This window comes from Crocuta crocuta, unplaced genomic scaffold, assembly GCF_008692635.1.
Source record: "Crocuta crocuta isolate KB4526 unplaced genomic scaffold, BGI_CrCroc_1.0 scaffold415, whole genome shotgun sequence".
Lineage (NCBI taxonomy): Eukaryota > Metazoa > Chordata > Mammalia > Carnivora > Hyaenidae > Crocuta > Crocuta crocuta.
Genome location: NW_027531525.1, coordinates 1,600,394 through 1,613,680, shown reverse-complemented (window position 1 = coordinate 1,613,680; position 13,287 = coordinate 1,600,394). Strand labels below are relative to the sequence as shown.

The 13,287-nt window shown below is 52.7% G+C and overlaps 1 protein-coding gene across 1 annotated transcript; it reads left to right on the top strand.

The window, feature by feature from the left end:
• Positions 1 to 1,906: 1,906 nt before the first annotated feature.
• Positions 1,907 to 4,044, top strand: LINGO4 (leucine rich repeat and Ig domain containing 4). Its single transcript, XM_077772610.1, has one exon. It carries the CDS (start codon positions 1,907 to 1,909, stop codon positions 3,806 to 3,808), a length of 1,902 nt encoding a protein of 633 aa, XP_077628736.1. The 3' UTR covers positions 3,809 to 4,044.
• Positions 4,045 to 13,287: the final 9,243 nt, after the last annotated feature.

Sequence of the window (13,287 nt, the reverse complement as noted above, 5' to 3'; positions counted from 1 at the left end):
AAGTGGTTCTGACACCCATTTCTTCCTGCAAAGTGGCTGGAAGCCAGGCTTGTAGCCATGGAGACTGGCGAGGGAAGTTTGTGATTAAATTAGCCACGTTATAAATAAAGCAAAGGGGCTGTCCCCAGACCCCCCAGCCACTGGGCCCGCAGGGGCTGGGAGGAAACTCACCAAAGGCTTTGGGGACTGGGAGGAAACTCACCGGAGGGGGAGGGAGGGAAGCGGGGCTACACGCCTCAGTGCACTTTTGCTGAATGCAGAGCAGAAGGGATGGGCAGGAACTGCAGCGGTGATAAAGAGCTAGCTGTCGGGTGGACTTCCCAGAACAGGCATCGTGACACCGAGGGAGACTGGAGAACTCTCAGCATGCCCCAGATGCCTGCTAGGCTGGGCTGGGGACGGTGAGCGAGGAGCCTGGTGGGCGGTGAGCCTGGTGGGCGGCCTCTCTCATTCAAAGCCTCAAGATGGGGTCCTACATCCCTCTGCTCTCCTGGCCTCTGCTCTCCAGTTTCCCACAAGTACAGCATGAGAGGTACCTTCTAGAGGAGGGGTGCAGAGCCTCGCTCCAATCAGGACCCGGGGACAAGATCCCCCCAAATGGGAATAAGTCACACCATCTCTTAAACTGCCCCTCCTAAGTTCTGCGTGGGAAAAAATGGGGCATGTGACAGAAGGCTGACCCTTCAGGGCTCAGACACCCTGAAGCCCCAAAGGCCATCTGGATCTGCAGCCAGAAAGAAACCCTGGGGTCCCACCGCCCAGGGAGCATCACCTGTCTCTGGTCCCCTCTCTTTAGCCCTCCCTTGCCAATTCCAACACCTCTCCTCCGTTCAATGCCCTGTTGACATTGAACAGGCTAAGCCGAGGGGGAGTCCACCACCTACGGGACCCCTTCTCCTCTGTCACCTCAATCAGTCCCCAGTGGCCATCATACCCACCATCATCTGATTCTGCCCAGGCCCTCGGTTCCCACAAACCCAGTTGCAGTCTACATGCCACACACATAGGCTGTGCCCAGAGATCGGCTGTGCCAGCCAAGGGCACCCTTGCCCTCCGCCACAGCATCTGGCCAAGCACTGTCTCTCCTCACCTGTCTGTGCCTCCTTGGCTCACACTCCATCTCCTGTGGGTTGTTCACGCAGCTGAGTCCACAGGAGACAAGACATTTCCCTCAGATCCACACACTGGACCCGACACCATTGCGGAGGGATGTAACAGAGCCTGAGACTGAGGACCAAGCAACAAATCCAAACGCTGGACAGGCCTCGGGTCCCTCACACACCACAGTGTCATGTATAGGGGCTGCTCGTAGGGCTCTCATGAGGGACTCAGGTGCCCCCTGCAGCCTGTGCCACGGCTAACGTGCAGCTTGGCTGGCACCCACTCAGGCATTCAGGGAGGGTGGGGCTGGCTAATTCAGAGCCCTGGGCCCTGGGCCAGGCTCGAGAGGGGCAGGGGGCAGTGGGTGGAGTTTAGAGGAGCAGAGCTGAGCATGTTTCCAGACTTGCAGGATTTGGTCAAGGCGAGGACCTTGCTCCAATCAGAACCCAAGCACGCGACTCCCCCTGAGCTGTGGACAGAGAGACAAAGCCATGGATGGATAACATGGGAAGACAGGGTGGCCAGAGGGGGGAGGGCAGAGCCTGGGGAGAAGGGACCTGATCTGGGAGACCCAGGAAAACAGGGAGACTCCACATTACTTCCCCACTTCCTGTCCCTTCACATAAAACTCTTCCCTCTGAAGTCAAGCCTCACTCGCATTCTGTTCCGTGAGCCAGTAAACACGTGGCCTATTACCCAGGGCTGGGAGAGGGAGAGACGGAAGGCTTCCCCAGAGAGGAGGCCCAGGAGTCCCCAGGGAGGGAGTCCACCAGAGGTGTTCCTGGGTCCACCCTACATGCTGGCGATGACAGTAGCTCAGTGTCTCTTTCCTCTGAGGAGGCCCGGGGAGGCCCAGGGTCACCATCCTCCGAGGTCACTTCCCACCAAGGACCGTGTCATCATCTATTCCAGGACTGAAGATGGGACGGCTATGGGTAGAGCTGCAAAGCAGACCTGGCCCCAATGGGCCCCTGTCCTGTTCCTGCTCCTCCTGTCTGCAGGGAGCAGTGGCGGGTGCCCTCCTGTGTGTGACTGCACCTCCCAGACACACGCAGTGCTCTGCCCCCTCCGGCGACTGGAGGCTGTGCCTGGGGGGCTGCCACCAGACACTGAGCTCCTGGACCTGAGTGGGAATCGCCTGTGGGGGCTGCAACGGGGAATGCTCTCCCGCCTGGGCCTGCTCCGGGAACTGGACCTCAGCTACAACCAGCTGTCCACCCTGGAGCCTGGAGCCTTCTACGGCCTCCAGAGCCTACTCACCCTGAGGCTGCAGGGCAACCGGCTGCGGATCCTGGGGCCCGGCGTGTTTTTGGGCCTGCCTGCCCTCACACTGCTCGATCTCCGCCTCAACCAGATTGTCCTCTTCCTGGACGGCACCTTTGCAGAGCTGGGCAGCCTCCAACAGCTGGAGGTGGGGGACAACCATCTGGTGTTCGTGTCGCCGGGGGCCTTCGCGGGCCTGGCCCGCCTGAGCGCCCTCACGCTGGAGCGCTGCAATCTGAGCTCAGTGCCTGGCCTGGCCCTGGCCCGCCTCCCGGCACTAGGAGCCCTGCGGCTCCGGGAGCTGGACATCGGGAGGCTGCCAGCAGGGGCACTACGGGGCCTGGGGCAGCTGAAGGAGCTGGAGATCCGCTCCTGGCCGGCTCTGGAGGCTCTGGAGCCCGGGAGCCTGGCGGGGCTCAACCTCAGTAGCCTGGCCGTCACCCACTGCAACCTGAGCGCGGTGCCCTTCCAGGCCCTCCACCACCTGAGCTTCCTCCGGGTCCTGGATCTGTCTCAGAACCCCATCTCGGCCATCCCCGCGCGAGGCCTCAGCCCACTGGTGCGGCTGCAGGAGCTCCGGCTGGCGGGGGCGTGCCTCACGTCCATCGCCGCCCACGCCTTCCACGGCCTGGCCGCCTTCCACCTGCTGGACGTGGCCGATAACGCCCTTCAGACACTGGAGGAAACAGCCTTCCCTTCTCCCGACAAACTAGTCACCCTGCGGCTGTCGGGCAACCCCCTGACCTGCGACTGCCGCCTCCTCTGGCTGCTGCGACTGCGCAGCCGCCTGGACTTCGGCGCATCGCCCCCGGCCTGTGCTGGTCCCCGGCCCGTGCAGGGGAAGAACCTGAGGGAGTTCTCAGACATCCTGCCTCCGGGACACTTCACCTGCCAACCAGCCCTGATCCGGAAGTCAGGGCCACGGTGGGTCATTGCAGAGGAAGGGGGGCGTGCCGTGTTCTCCTGCTCCGGGGACGGGGACCCAGCCCCCACAGTGTCCTGGATGAGGCCTCAGGGGCCTCGGCTGGGAAAGGCCGGGCGGGTGAGGGTCCTGGAGGACGGCACGCTGGAGATCCGCTCGGTGCAGCTGCAGGACCGGGGAGCCTACGTCTGTGTGGTCAGCAACGTTGCTGGGAACGACTCCCTGAGGACCTGGCTGGAAGTCGTCCAAGTTGAGCCACCAAACGGCACTTTCTCCGACCCCAACATCACCATGCCCGGGATCCCAGGGCCCTTCTTCCTGGATAGCAGAGGTGTGGCTATGGTGTTGGCAGTTGGCTTCCTCCCCTTCCTCACCTCAGTTACCCTCTGCTTTGGCCTCATTGCCCTCTGGAGCAAGGGCAAAGGCCGGGTCAAACATCACATGACCTTTGACTTTGTGGCACCCCGGCCCTCTGGGGATAAGAACTCTGGGGGTAACCGGGTCACCGCCAAGCTCTTCTGACCCTTAACTTCCACACTGGGGTCCACCCAAGCCAGCTTTGGATACCAAAAGGAAAGAAGACCAAGGTTGCCTGGACCAGAACCTAGGCCCACCCCTGACTGCATCATGCCAGCGGCTAATGACGCCTCCCATTAGAGTCTGCCTCCTGCTTCTGCAGTTTGAGGATGGGAGCAGAAGATGTAGACCTGTCATCAGTCAGCCTAGCCCTCCCCAACCCCTACCCCCCAGCAGGAAACATTCCCATGACTCCAGTCTACTTGCCCACACACACTTACACCCTCTAACAACCAATGCCAACTGCCAACCACAGCTACCAGATTACTGCAGAGGGGAGGCCAGGCAGTGCCGCCTGCTTCTCACCCACGCAGTCTCCTCTCCTCTCTGGTCAGTCCCCTCCCCAGGTGAAAGGAGCTAGGGCCAAGGACCTGAGGCTAAGAAGGTGTGAGTGTGTGCGGGGGAGGGGCAGACCACACACTGGCGCTGTGTCTGCATGAGCCTCCAGCACCTGCTCCATCTGTCACATCATTAAACTGGCTGCCAAAAGGCCACGACAGTAGCAGCCTAAACTAAACGTGGTATCCGGAGTTTTCTCTACTTCACTCTTCCTCTCCCCTCATCTTCGCCAAATCTCTCCCCTCCTACCCTCTCTGCCTGCCCACTGAGCATGTGTCCCAGCGGCATCCCTGGCATGCAAGCTTAACACCAAAGGAGGCCCAGAGATGTTCTGGAGGGACTCAGGCTGTTTCAGTTTCAGCCCTGGAGCTGGAGAAGGAGAGGTCCTCCACCTTCCAGGGGTCCCTCTGAAGAAATTCCAGCCTAGGGTACCCAGCTCCTTCCCTCCTTTTCATCCCTCTTGGGATCTCCCTAGTGCCCTGGAGGGAAAGCACCAAAGGAACTCCTAGAAAATGCCTAACAAAAAACACGTATCTGCAGTTGTCCCAGAAGGGATCCAGAAGCCAGTGGGACCAGGCTTGGAGGAAAGGGCAAGAAGGGCGCCACACCCTGCACCCCGTAGGGAAAGCGGAGGGAAGAGGCAGCAGCAGGATCTGGCTGCCTCTCTGCAGGGGCCCCTTGTTCCTCGTCCAGTGCAGCCCCAGTGGGGAGCTGTCTCTGGATGGAGGTCACGGGCTAACGGAGACCCAGATGCAGAGGCAGGCTGAGAGGAGACGCTGCCTGCCTCTGAGCACACTTCAACTAGAAGGCTCAGCTGAGCCAGGGAAAGGGAGAGAATCAAGAGGCAGCAGCTTCAGCATCTCAGGAGGGGAGGGATGAAGGGAGAGGAGGGGCAGGCAGGAAGGACTGAGAAGTGGGGAGTCACGCGGCCCTAGGGAGCCTCTGTCTGCAGCAGCATCTGCTCAGTGTCCTTAGCTCCCCTCCACCCTCAAGGGCCCCCACCCCTCAATGTGCAAGCATCATGAGCTTCCTGGTGCCTCCTGCTGCTCGTCCTTGCTCTGAGGAGACTCTACTCATTAGAAGATTCCCAGCTCAAACTGTCCCTGGCAGGCACCACCCAGGCGGCAGCCACACTTGACGAGCAGGCAAGCCCTTCAGTGGGGCCCTGGTGGGGCTGTGGGGCGGGCCAGAGAGGAGAACAGGAGGCTGGGAGGGTGAGGCTGGAGAAGCCAACAATCTTTTTTTTTTTTAATTTTTATAATGTTTTTACTTATTTCTAGGAGAGAGAGAGAGACAGCGTGAGCAGGGGAGGGTCAGAGAGAGAGGGAGTCACAGACTCTGAAACAGGCTCCAGGCTCTGAGCTGGCTGTCAGCACAGAGCCCGACGCGGGGCTCGAACCCACGAACCGCGAGATCATGACCCAAGCGAAAGTCGGACGCTTAACCGACTAAGCCACCCAGGCGCCCCGAGAAGCCAACAATCTTGAGGAAAGGGTATCCCTGAGCCTCCGACCCTGCCACCCCCACACGCACTCACGATGCTCTCAGCGGCCTGACAGCCTCCCCATCTCCAGTTTACAAGGCACCGGGAAGATTCCACCCGCTGCCCCCAACCCCCACACCGCCCTTTCTCTCCTCTCCAAAACCTTCCACCTGTGGCTTACTAGGTTGGGACCTGGGGGCCAAGTACTAGAGGTTCTCACTCTGGGTGCCCACTCTGCAATGTGGATGCCAGCAGAGGCCGCCTTACGGTGCAGACAAAGCTCTGGAAGCCCCTGGAGGCAGTGGGGCACAGCGGACACGCGGGGCAGGGGACGCAGGGGTCCCAAAGTCTCTGAGCTGCACCGCCCAGGAGAAATCAGTGAGGCACCCACGTCACCTCACATTTTCTAGTATCACGTTTAAAAAGCAAAGAGACCCAGATACAATTAATTTTGATACTATGTTTTATTTAACCCCAGGTACCCAAGCTATTCTCATTTCAGCATGTTATCAGTATGAAAATTAGTAATGAACAATTTTACATTATTTTTTCATATGAGGTCTCTGAAATCCAGTGTATAGCACACCGCACTGAATTTTCACCAGAAAGATCTGATCTGTTCTTAGGTTTCATAAAATTCATCACTGAAAAAGTAGGTTCACGCATTCCTGTTGTTCCAAACATGTTAAACGTGTTCCACTGAGTCAAGTTATCAGTTTTACCATTTCAATTAACTTAGTTAAAATGAAATATACTTAAAAATCCCACTCCTCGGGGGCACCAGCCATCTTTCAAGTGCTCAAAAGCCACACGTGGCCAGTGCCACTCCACCAGACAACAGGGCTGCAGACACCACACCTCTGGGCTCTGATGGGGCCTTCTCGGGGGAGGTGGGTGTGACGCCCTCAAGAAGCACGCTACCCCTGGGGAAATGCCTGCGGACTCACCCCCAACTTCCAGCCCCTATCTTCCTTACACGGTTTTTCCTAAAGCCTTTTGATGTGACCAGGCCACTGTGATGGGCATCTCCACAGCTCGGCCAGTCATCAGCAAGCCAGGCCCCTATGTGACTTGCGGGGGAAGGCCGCCCTCAGCCAGGTGCGACTGTACAGGCTGGGGGGGAGGGGGGTGTGGGTGTGTGTGCGTGCGCGCGTGTGCATGTGCCCGTGTGCGTATGCCCACTCGCAGTCTACACTGGGGAGGAAGCCAGCAGAGGCTCTCCCCAGGTTGCTACAGGAGTGGAGAGAGAAGACATTATACAGAGCCTATGCTATGTCGGGGGCTTTCTGTTTGTTTTCTTATTTAATCCTTACGTGAACCCTGTAAACACAGGGCATCTTAACTTGTGCCACTGAAGGTCAAATAGATTCAGTCGCTTGAGGACGCGCAGCTAGTTAGTGAGGGGGCTGCGCTTGAACTCGGGGCTGTCAGACTCAAAACCCAAAGGCCTGGCACCTGGGTGGCTCAGTCAGTTAAGCGTCCGACTGCGGCTCAGGTCATGATCTCATTGCTCGTGGGGTTGAGCCCCGCATCGGGCTCTGTGCTTCAGATTCTGTCTCCATCTCTCTGCCCTTCCTCTGCTCACACTGTCTCTCTCTCTCTCTCAACTATAAAACATTTAAAAATTTAATTAAATTAAAAACCCAAACGCCTTCCACCAAGGGTGCTGCTCCAATCACCGCCTGCTCTCTGGGCCCCTCCGCAGGGCCTCTCAGCCACGGGGCCTGATCCAGGTGCTCTTCCCACCCATGGCTCTGAACAAGCCCCTTAAGGGGCCGAGGCTGGTGGCTGGTGGTCCCTTGCCTTCAGGAACCTTCAGGAACCCTGCAGCACCTGAGTCGGGAGGCTGCGGGTTGTTGGCCTGGTGGTCACCCTTTCTTCTCAGTGTCCTCCGCAGCCGTCCTTGCTGCCTCTGGCCCGGGACTGGCAGGGAGGGGCAGCAACTGCAGGGACCACACAGACTGCACTGAACTCCTGGCTGCCAGCAACAGGGCCTCGCGCCATCTGGGGCTTCACTTCCTAGGTCCCTTTCAGGGGTCCTAATCTCAGCAAGCTCTCAGGTCAGAGAGAGGCTGCTCAGGAATTTCTGGTATAGCAGAACAATGTCTGGGCTGTGTGCACTCTGCACTAGGGGAAGAATGTGCCTACATTCTGGCCACCCCTGCCTCACAGAACCTTCCTGAGGTCACCCGGGTCCTGCCCTCTCTACCCCCTCACTTCCATTTCAGATACAGTTGCACCTAAGCTGAGAGAAGCTTGGACCCCAACAATCTCTGGACATTTGGGCACTCCCCACCATTTCAGTACCTATTTTTTTTTTAATGTTTATTTATTTTTGAGAGAGACAGTGTGTGAGCAGGGGAAGGGCAGAGAGACGGAGAACAGAATCTGAAGCAGGCTCCAGGCTGTCAGCACAGAGCCCAATGCTGGGCTTGAACCTGTGGACCGCGAGATGGTGACCTGAGCCGAAGTCAGGCGCTTAACTGACAAAGCCACCCAGGAGCCCTGGTCCCTGATATATTCTCATTTCTCTCTTTCCTTTGCTGTGCTGGATCCCTGATTTAAGGATGAAAGCCTTGCAAGCATTTTTGAGTCACAGACCCCCACCCCCGAGGGTGCCTGGTGAGAACTAAGAACAACAATGTGCATGGACTGTCCTCAGTCACCCTGAAGCCACTACAGACCCGATGGGATGCAGGCGAAGGAGCTCTACTGTGAGAAGCATCAAGTGGGGAGGCAAAGCGGAGCACTGCCTGCCCATAGTCTCCGGGGTCTGTCACACACAGGGGAAAAAGGGCTAGGAAGGACTGTAGCACACAGCAGGTGTCAGCAAGGGTCAGAGCAGGTCACTACTGCCTCCAGCTTCTCCCCTCCCCTGCCCTGGTCCCCACGCCAGCTTCCATCTCTGGGGGGTGGGGGGGGAGGCAGGGGACTTCAGAGCTGGGGGGACTTTTGCTCAAAGAAGTGAGTGTGGTGGTGATTCAGGATGGACAGCCCTGGAGACTAGGGACTCCTGAGTCCCCTTCCTCCCAACTACTCTGTGAGGGGAGTGAGGTAGGAAGACTAGAGCTGAGTGGTGGAGGCAAGAAGCAGCTCCCTCCCCTGGGACGCCCACCATGATCCATCAGTCTGATCTAAAGAGCAGCTCGTCAGCCAGCATACCAGCTGATACTCAGGCCCACCCTCCGGGCTGCTGCTTTCTGACATAGAGCCTGGAGCCAGGGGGAAGTAACGGGTAACTCTTACAACAGGCAAATGAGAAATGAGTGCTGCTTCCCAAAAACCCAAACGGCTCAATGTTGCTTGACTGGACCGTTTGCCTGTTGTCCAGGAAGGGGATTCTGGGAGCAGAGAAGGCTTTGGAACCAGCCTACTGCCTCTGAGAAGCCCTCACTGCCTAGCCTTCTAGCTGAAGTCTGCTCTCTTGCTTGGCTTATTGAATGGAAACACCTGCCCAATGAATGCTCTGGAAAACACAGACCTTTAACTGGTATCACCTACTCCCACACCCTGTTCACAACACCCTTCACGGAAAGAAGACAGACTCTTCAGAATTGGAGATGAGAGCACAGAAATTGCAATTTACCCAATCTCATCCTCATAACACAATAGTTCAATCCTGACTTGGGCTTTTGGGGGCTGCGTGAGATGACCGATCCCAAATAAGATTGGAATCATCCCTTCTACTTCCCAACCTCCCTGCCCAGACAATTAGAAGTCAACCCTCCTTCAGAAAATGTCTGTGAAAAGTGATCACACCTGACTCTTTGCTGCTCTGATTAAGAAATTCCTCCTGTGGTGGCGCCTGGGTGGCTGTCGGTTGGGCATCTGACTTCTGCTCAGGTCGTGATCTCAGAGCTTGTGAGTTCAAGCCCCACGTTGGGCTCTGTGCTGACAGCTCAGAGCCTGGAACCTGCTTCGGATTCTGTATCTCCCTCTCTCTCTGTCCCTCCCCCTGTGTCTCAAAAATAAATATTAAAAAAATTTTTTTTTAATTCCTCCTGTGGTTTGTTTGTAATCCAACGGACTTCCACTCTGTTGCCTTTTTGCCCACTGCCTCCTATTGGAGCGAGAAGATAATGGGTTTCATAAGGCAGGCCTGCACTTTTTTTTGTAATAATAGGTCTGAACTATTTTTTAACCTTTTTAAAAGTAAAAATGGCGGGGCGTCTGGGTGGCTTAGTCAGTTAAGCGTCCGACTTCGGCTCAGGTCATGATCTCATGGTTCGTCGGTTCGAGCCCCACGTCAGGCTCTGTGCTGACAGCTAGCTCAGAGCCTGGAGCCTGTTTCAGATTCTGTGTCTCCCTCCCTCTCTGACCCTCCCCTGCTCACACTGTCTTTCTCTCTCTCAGAAATAAATAACTAAAACATTAAAAACTTAAAAAAAAAAAGTAAAAATGGCTATTGCAATCAAGGCACTCAAATACTTAGGAATAATTTTAACAAGAAATAAAGTCTATATGACAAAAACTTTAACATGTTACTGATGGGACGCCAATGGCTTGAATGTGTATATACGAAGAATCTGTATCATTAATACAATTCTCCCTTGGGTAATCTCACAATATGAGGCTCCAATCAAATTAAATTAACATCAAAATCAAAAAGCAAAATGTGGTATATTTCCACAATCTTCACAGTTCTACACAGTAATGAGAATGAATGGACTAAAACTACACACAACAGGGGCACCTGGGTGGCTCAGTTGGTTAAGCGTCCAACTTCAGTTCAGGTCAAGATCTCACGGTGCACAAGTTCGAGCCCCATGTTGGGCTCTGTACTCTCTCTCTCTCAAAAATAAGTAAAACATTTAAAAAATTGTTCTGGGGCCCCTGGATGGCTTAGTCAGTTAAGCGTCTGCCTTTGGCTCAGGTCATGATCTCACAGTTCGTGGGTTCAGGCCCCGCGTCAGGCTCTGTGCTGACAACTACCTCAGAGCCTGGAGACTGTTTCAGATTCTATGTCTCCCTCTCTCTCTGACCCTCCCCTGTTCATGCTGTCTGTCTCTCTCTCTCTCTCAGAAAAAATAAATTAAAAAATTTAAAAATTAAAACAAATTGTTCTAAACTACACACAACAAATATGGCTTGAATCTCACAAAAATAATGTCAAACAAACAAAAGCCTGACCCCAAAAAGTACATACTGTGTGATTCTCTATATAAAAAAATAAAACCAGGCAAAACTAGTTTGTGCTATTAGAAGTCAGAAGACTGGTTTACCCTTGAGGGGAGTCATGACTGAGAAGGAACACAAGGGTGGCTTTGGGTACAGTGGTAATGTTCTGTTTCTTGATCTAGGTGTTGGTTACATTTTTGAAAATTCATCAAGATGTATTCTTTTCATCTGTGCACTTATTTGTTTGTATATTGCACAGGTTTTTTAAATTTTTTAATGTTTATTTATTTTTGAGGGAGACGGAGTATGAGCGGGGGAGGAGCAGAGAGAAAGAGGGAGATACAGAATCGGAAGCAGGCTCCAGGCTCCGAAGCTGTCATCACAGAGGCCGGTGCTGGGCTGGAACTCACGGGCCAGGAGATTGTGACCTGAGCCGTAACTGGATGCTTAACCAAATGAGCCACCCAGGCACCCGATGTACATCGGTCTTTAAAATCGTGTTGAAAAAACACATAAAGGTACATTAATTTTTCAAAACAGTGTGGTATTAGAATGTGAATAGAGAGATCAATGGAACATGAAAAGTCCAGAAACAGGCCTGAATACAATTCAGACAACTGGGTCTATTAAAAGTAGCATTCAAAAATAATGGAGGAAATATGGGTTTATTCAGTAAGTAGGAATGGATAAAACAAAATTAAGTTGGATCTCTATCTCACACTTGTACACCAAAATAAATTCCAGGAGAATATTTACATATACAAAAAGACACTATTAACATATTTTTTAAAACACACACACATAGAATTTCTGGGGCACTTGGGTGGCTCTGTCAGTTAAGCCTTGGACTCTTCCTTGTGGCTCAGGTCATGATCTCATGGTTGTGAGATTAAGTCCCATATTGGGAGCCTGCTTAAGATTCTCTCTNAAGTAAAATAAAAATTAAAAAAAAAAAGAATTTCTTAATAATCTTAGTGAGAGATTTTTCTAAATATCATAGGAAGCCTGGAAGTTATTTTTAAAACGGTGACAAATTTGGTGCGACTGGGTGGCTCAGTGGGTTAAGCTCCCCACTTTGGCTCAGGTCACAATCTCTCAGTTCATGAGTTCGAGCCCCAAATCTGGCTCTGTGCTGACAGCTCAGAGCCTGGAGCCTGCTTCAGATTGTTTCCCTCTCTTTCTACCTCACCCCCACTCACACTCTGACTCTCTCCCTCTCAAAAATAAACATTAAAAAATTATATAAAAAATAAAATGGTGACAAATTTAAATATATAAAAATGATAAAGATTTGCACAGCAAAACTGTCACCATAAGCAAAGTAAAAAGACACAGGACAAACTGAGAAAAGGGAAAACTATTTTTAACTTATATATGAATAGGGAGCAAATATTAAGACCTAATAACCAATAGAAATATGAACAAAGTATATGAACAATTTGCCAAAAAAATACAAGTCACTTAAACATATTAAAAGATGTTCAACCTGACTTAAAAGAAATGGAAATTAAAATTACAATGAGATAACATTTACACTATGAGATTGCCAAAAATCAGAAAGCATACGTTATCAAACAGGTTCCTTGCATGCACTGCTGATGGGTGAGAGAATTTAAAGCTTCTGTGGAAGACAGTTTGGCAATACATACTATACTTTCCAATTTTTTTTTTCAAACATCGCTGACTGAACGAAAATGAGAAAAGTCTTTGGAAGGGAGAGATTTTGCAAAATTCTATCTATCCAAATAAAAAACAATGCACACGCTTTGCATTGTTTGACCTAGTATTTGCAATGCTAAGAATTTATTATACAGATATACAAGAGCCAAATGACATATACTTGGGCATCAATACGTGAAAAGACTGAGTAAACATATCTTAATATACCCCTTAGGCTCACCGTGAAACTTACTATGAAGCAAATATATGTGCTACTATGGTAAGCTATCTAGGCTACATAAAAGGAAACTGCAAAAACAGTATGGATAATAAGTTAACGACTGAGTAAAAAGTATGTATACACACAATATGCGCAGATTTACTATAAAATATCTTGTGAAAATTTTACAAGAATCTGGTAAAACCGGTTGCCTCTTGAGAGACAGAAGACATTATTCACCATAATAACCTTTTGTGCCTACGAATTTTGTAGAATGTGTATTACTTATTTAAAACACACATTTAAAAAATTAATACAAAACAAAAACGTGAGGCCCCAAGGCATGGATCGCCTTAGCCGACCAAAGATACAATCTCGCGTTCGTTCAACATTCACAGGGCGTTAATCGTGTGTCGGGCACGTCAACAGAAATTAATGCAAAAGCCCTCCTGGTCACCAGGAGCTCCCAACCCCGCGTCCCCGGGTGAGCCCGGGTGCGGAGGGGGGAGGGGTGGGGTGCGGGATCCAGCTCGAGAGTTTTGCGAAGAGGCGGTAGTACCGCCCAACCGTCTCCAACGGTCTAGGGTCCCGGACCGCAGCTGGAAC

What these genes read in the sequence shown, in the direction of transcription:
- LINGO4 (XM_077772610.1), top strand. Translation starts at nt 1,907, where the DNA reads ATGACAGTAGCTCAGTGTCTCTTTCCTCTGAGGAGGCCCGGGGAGGCC.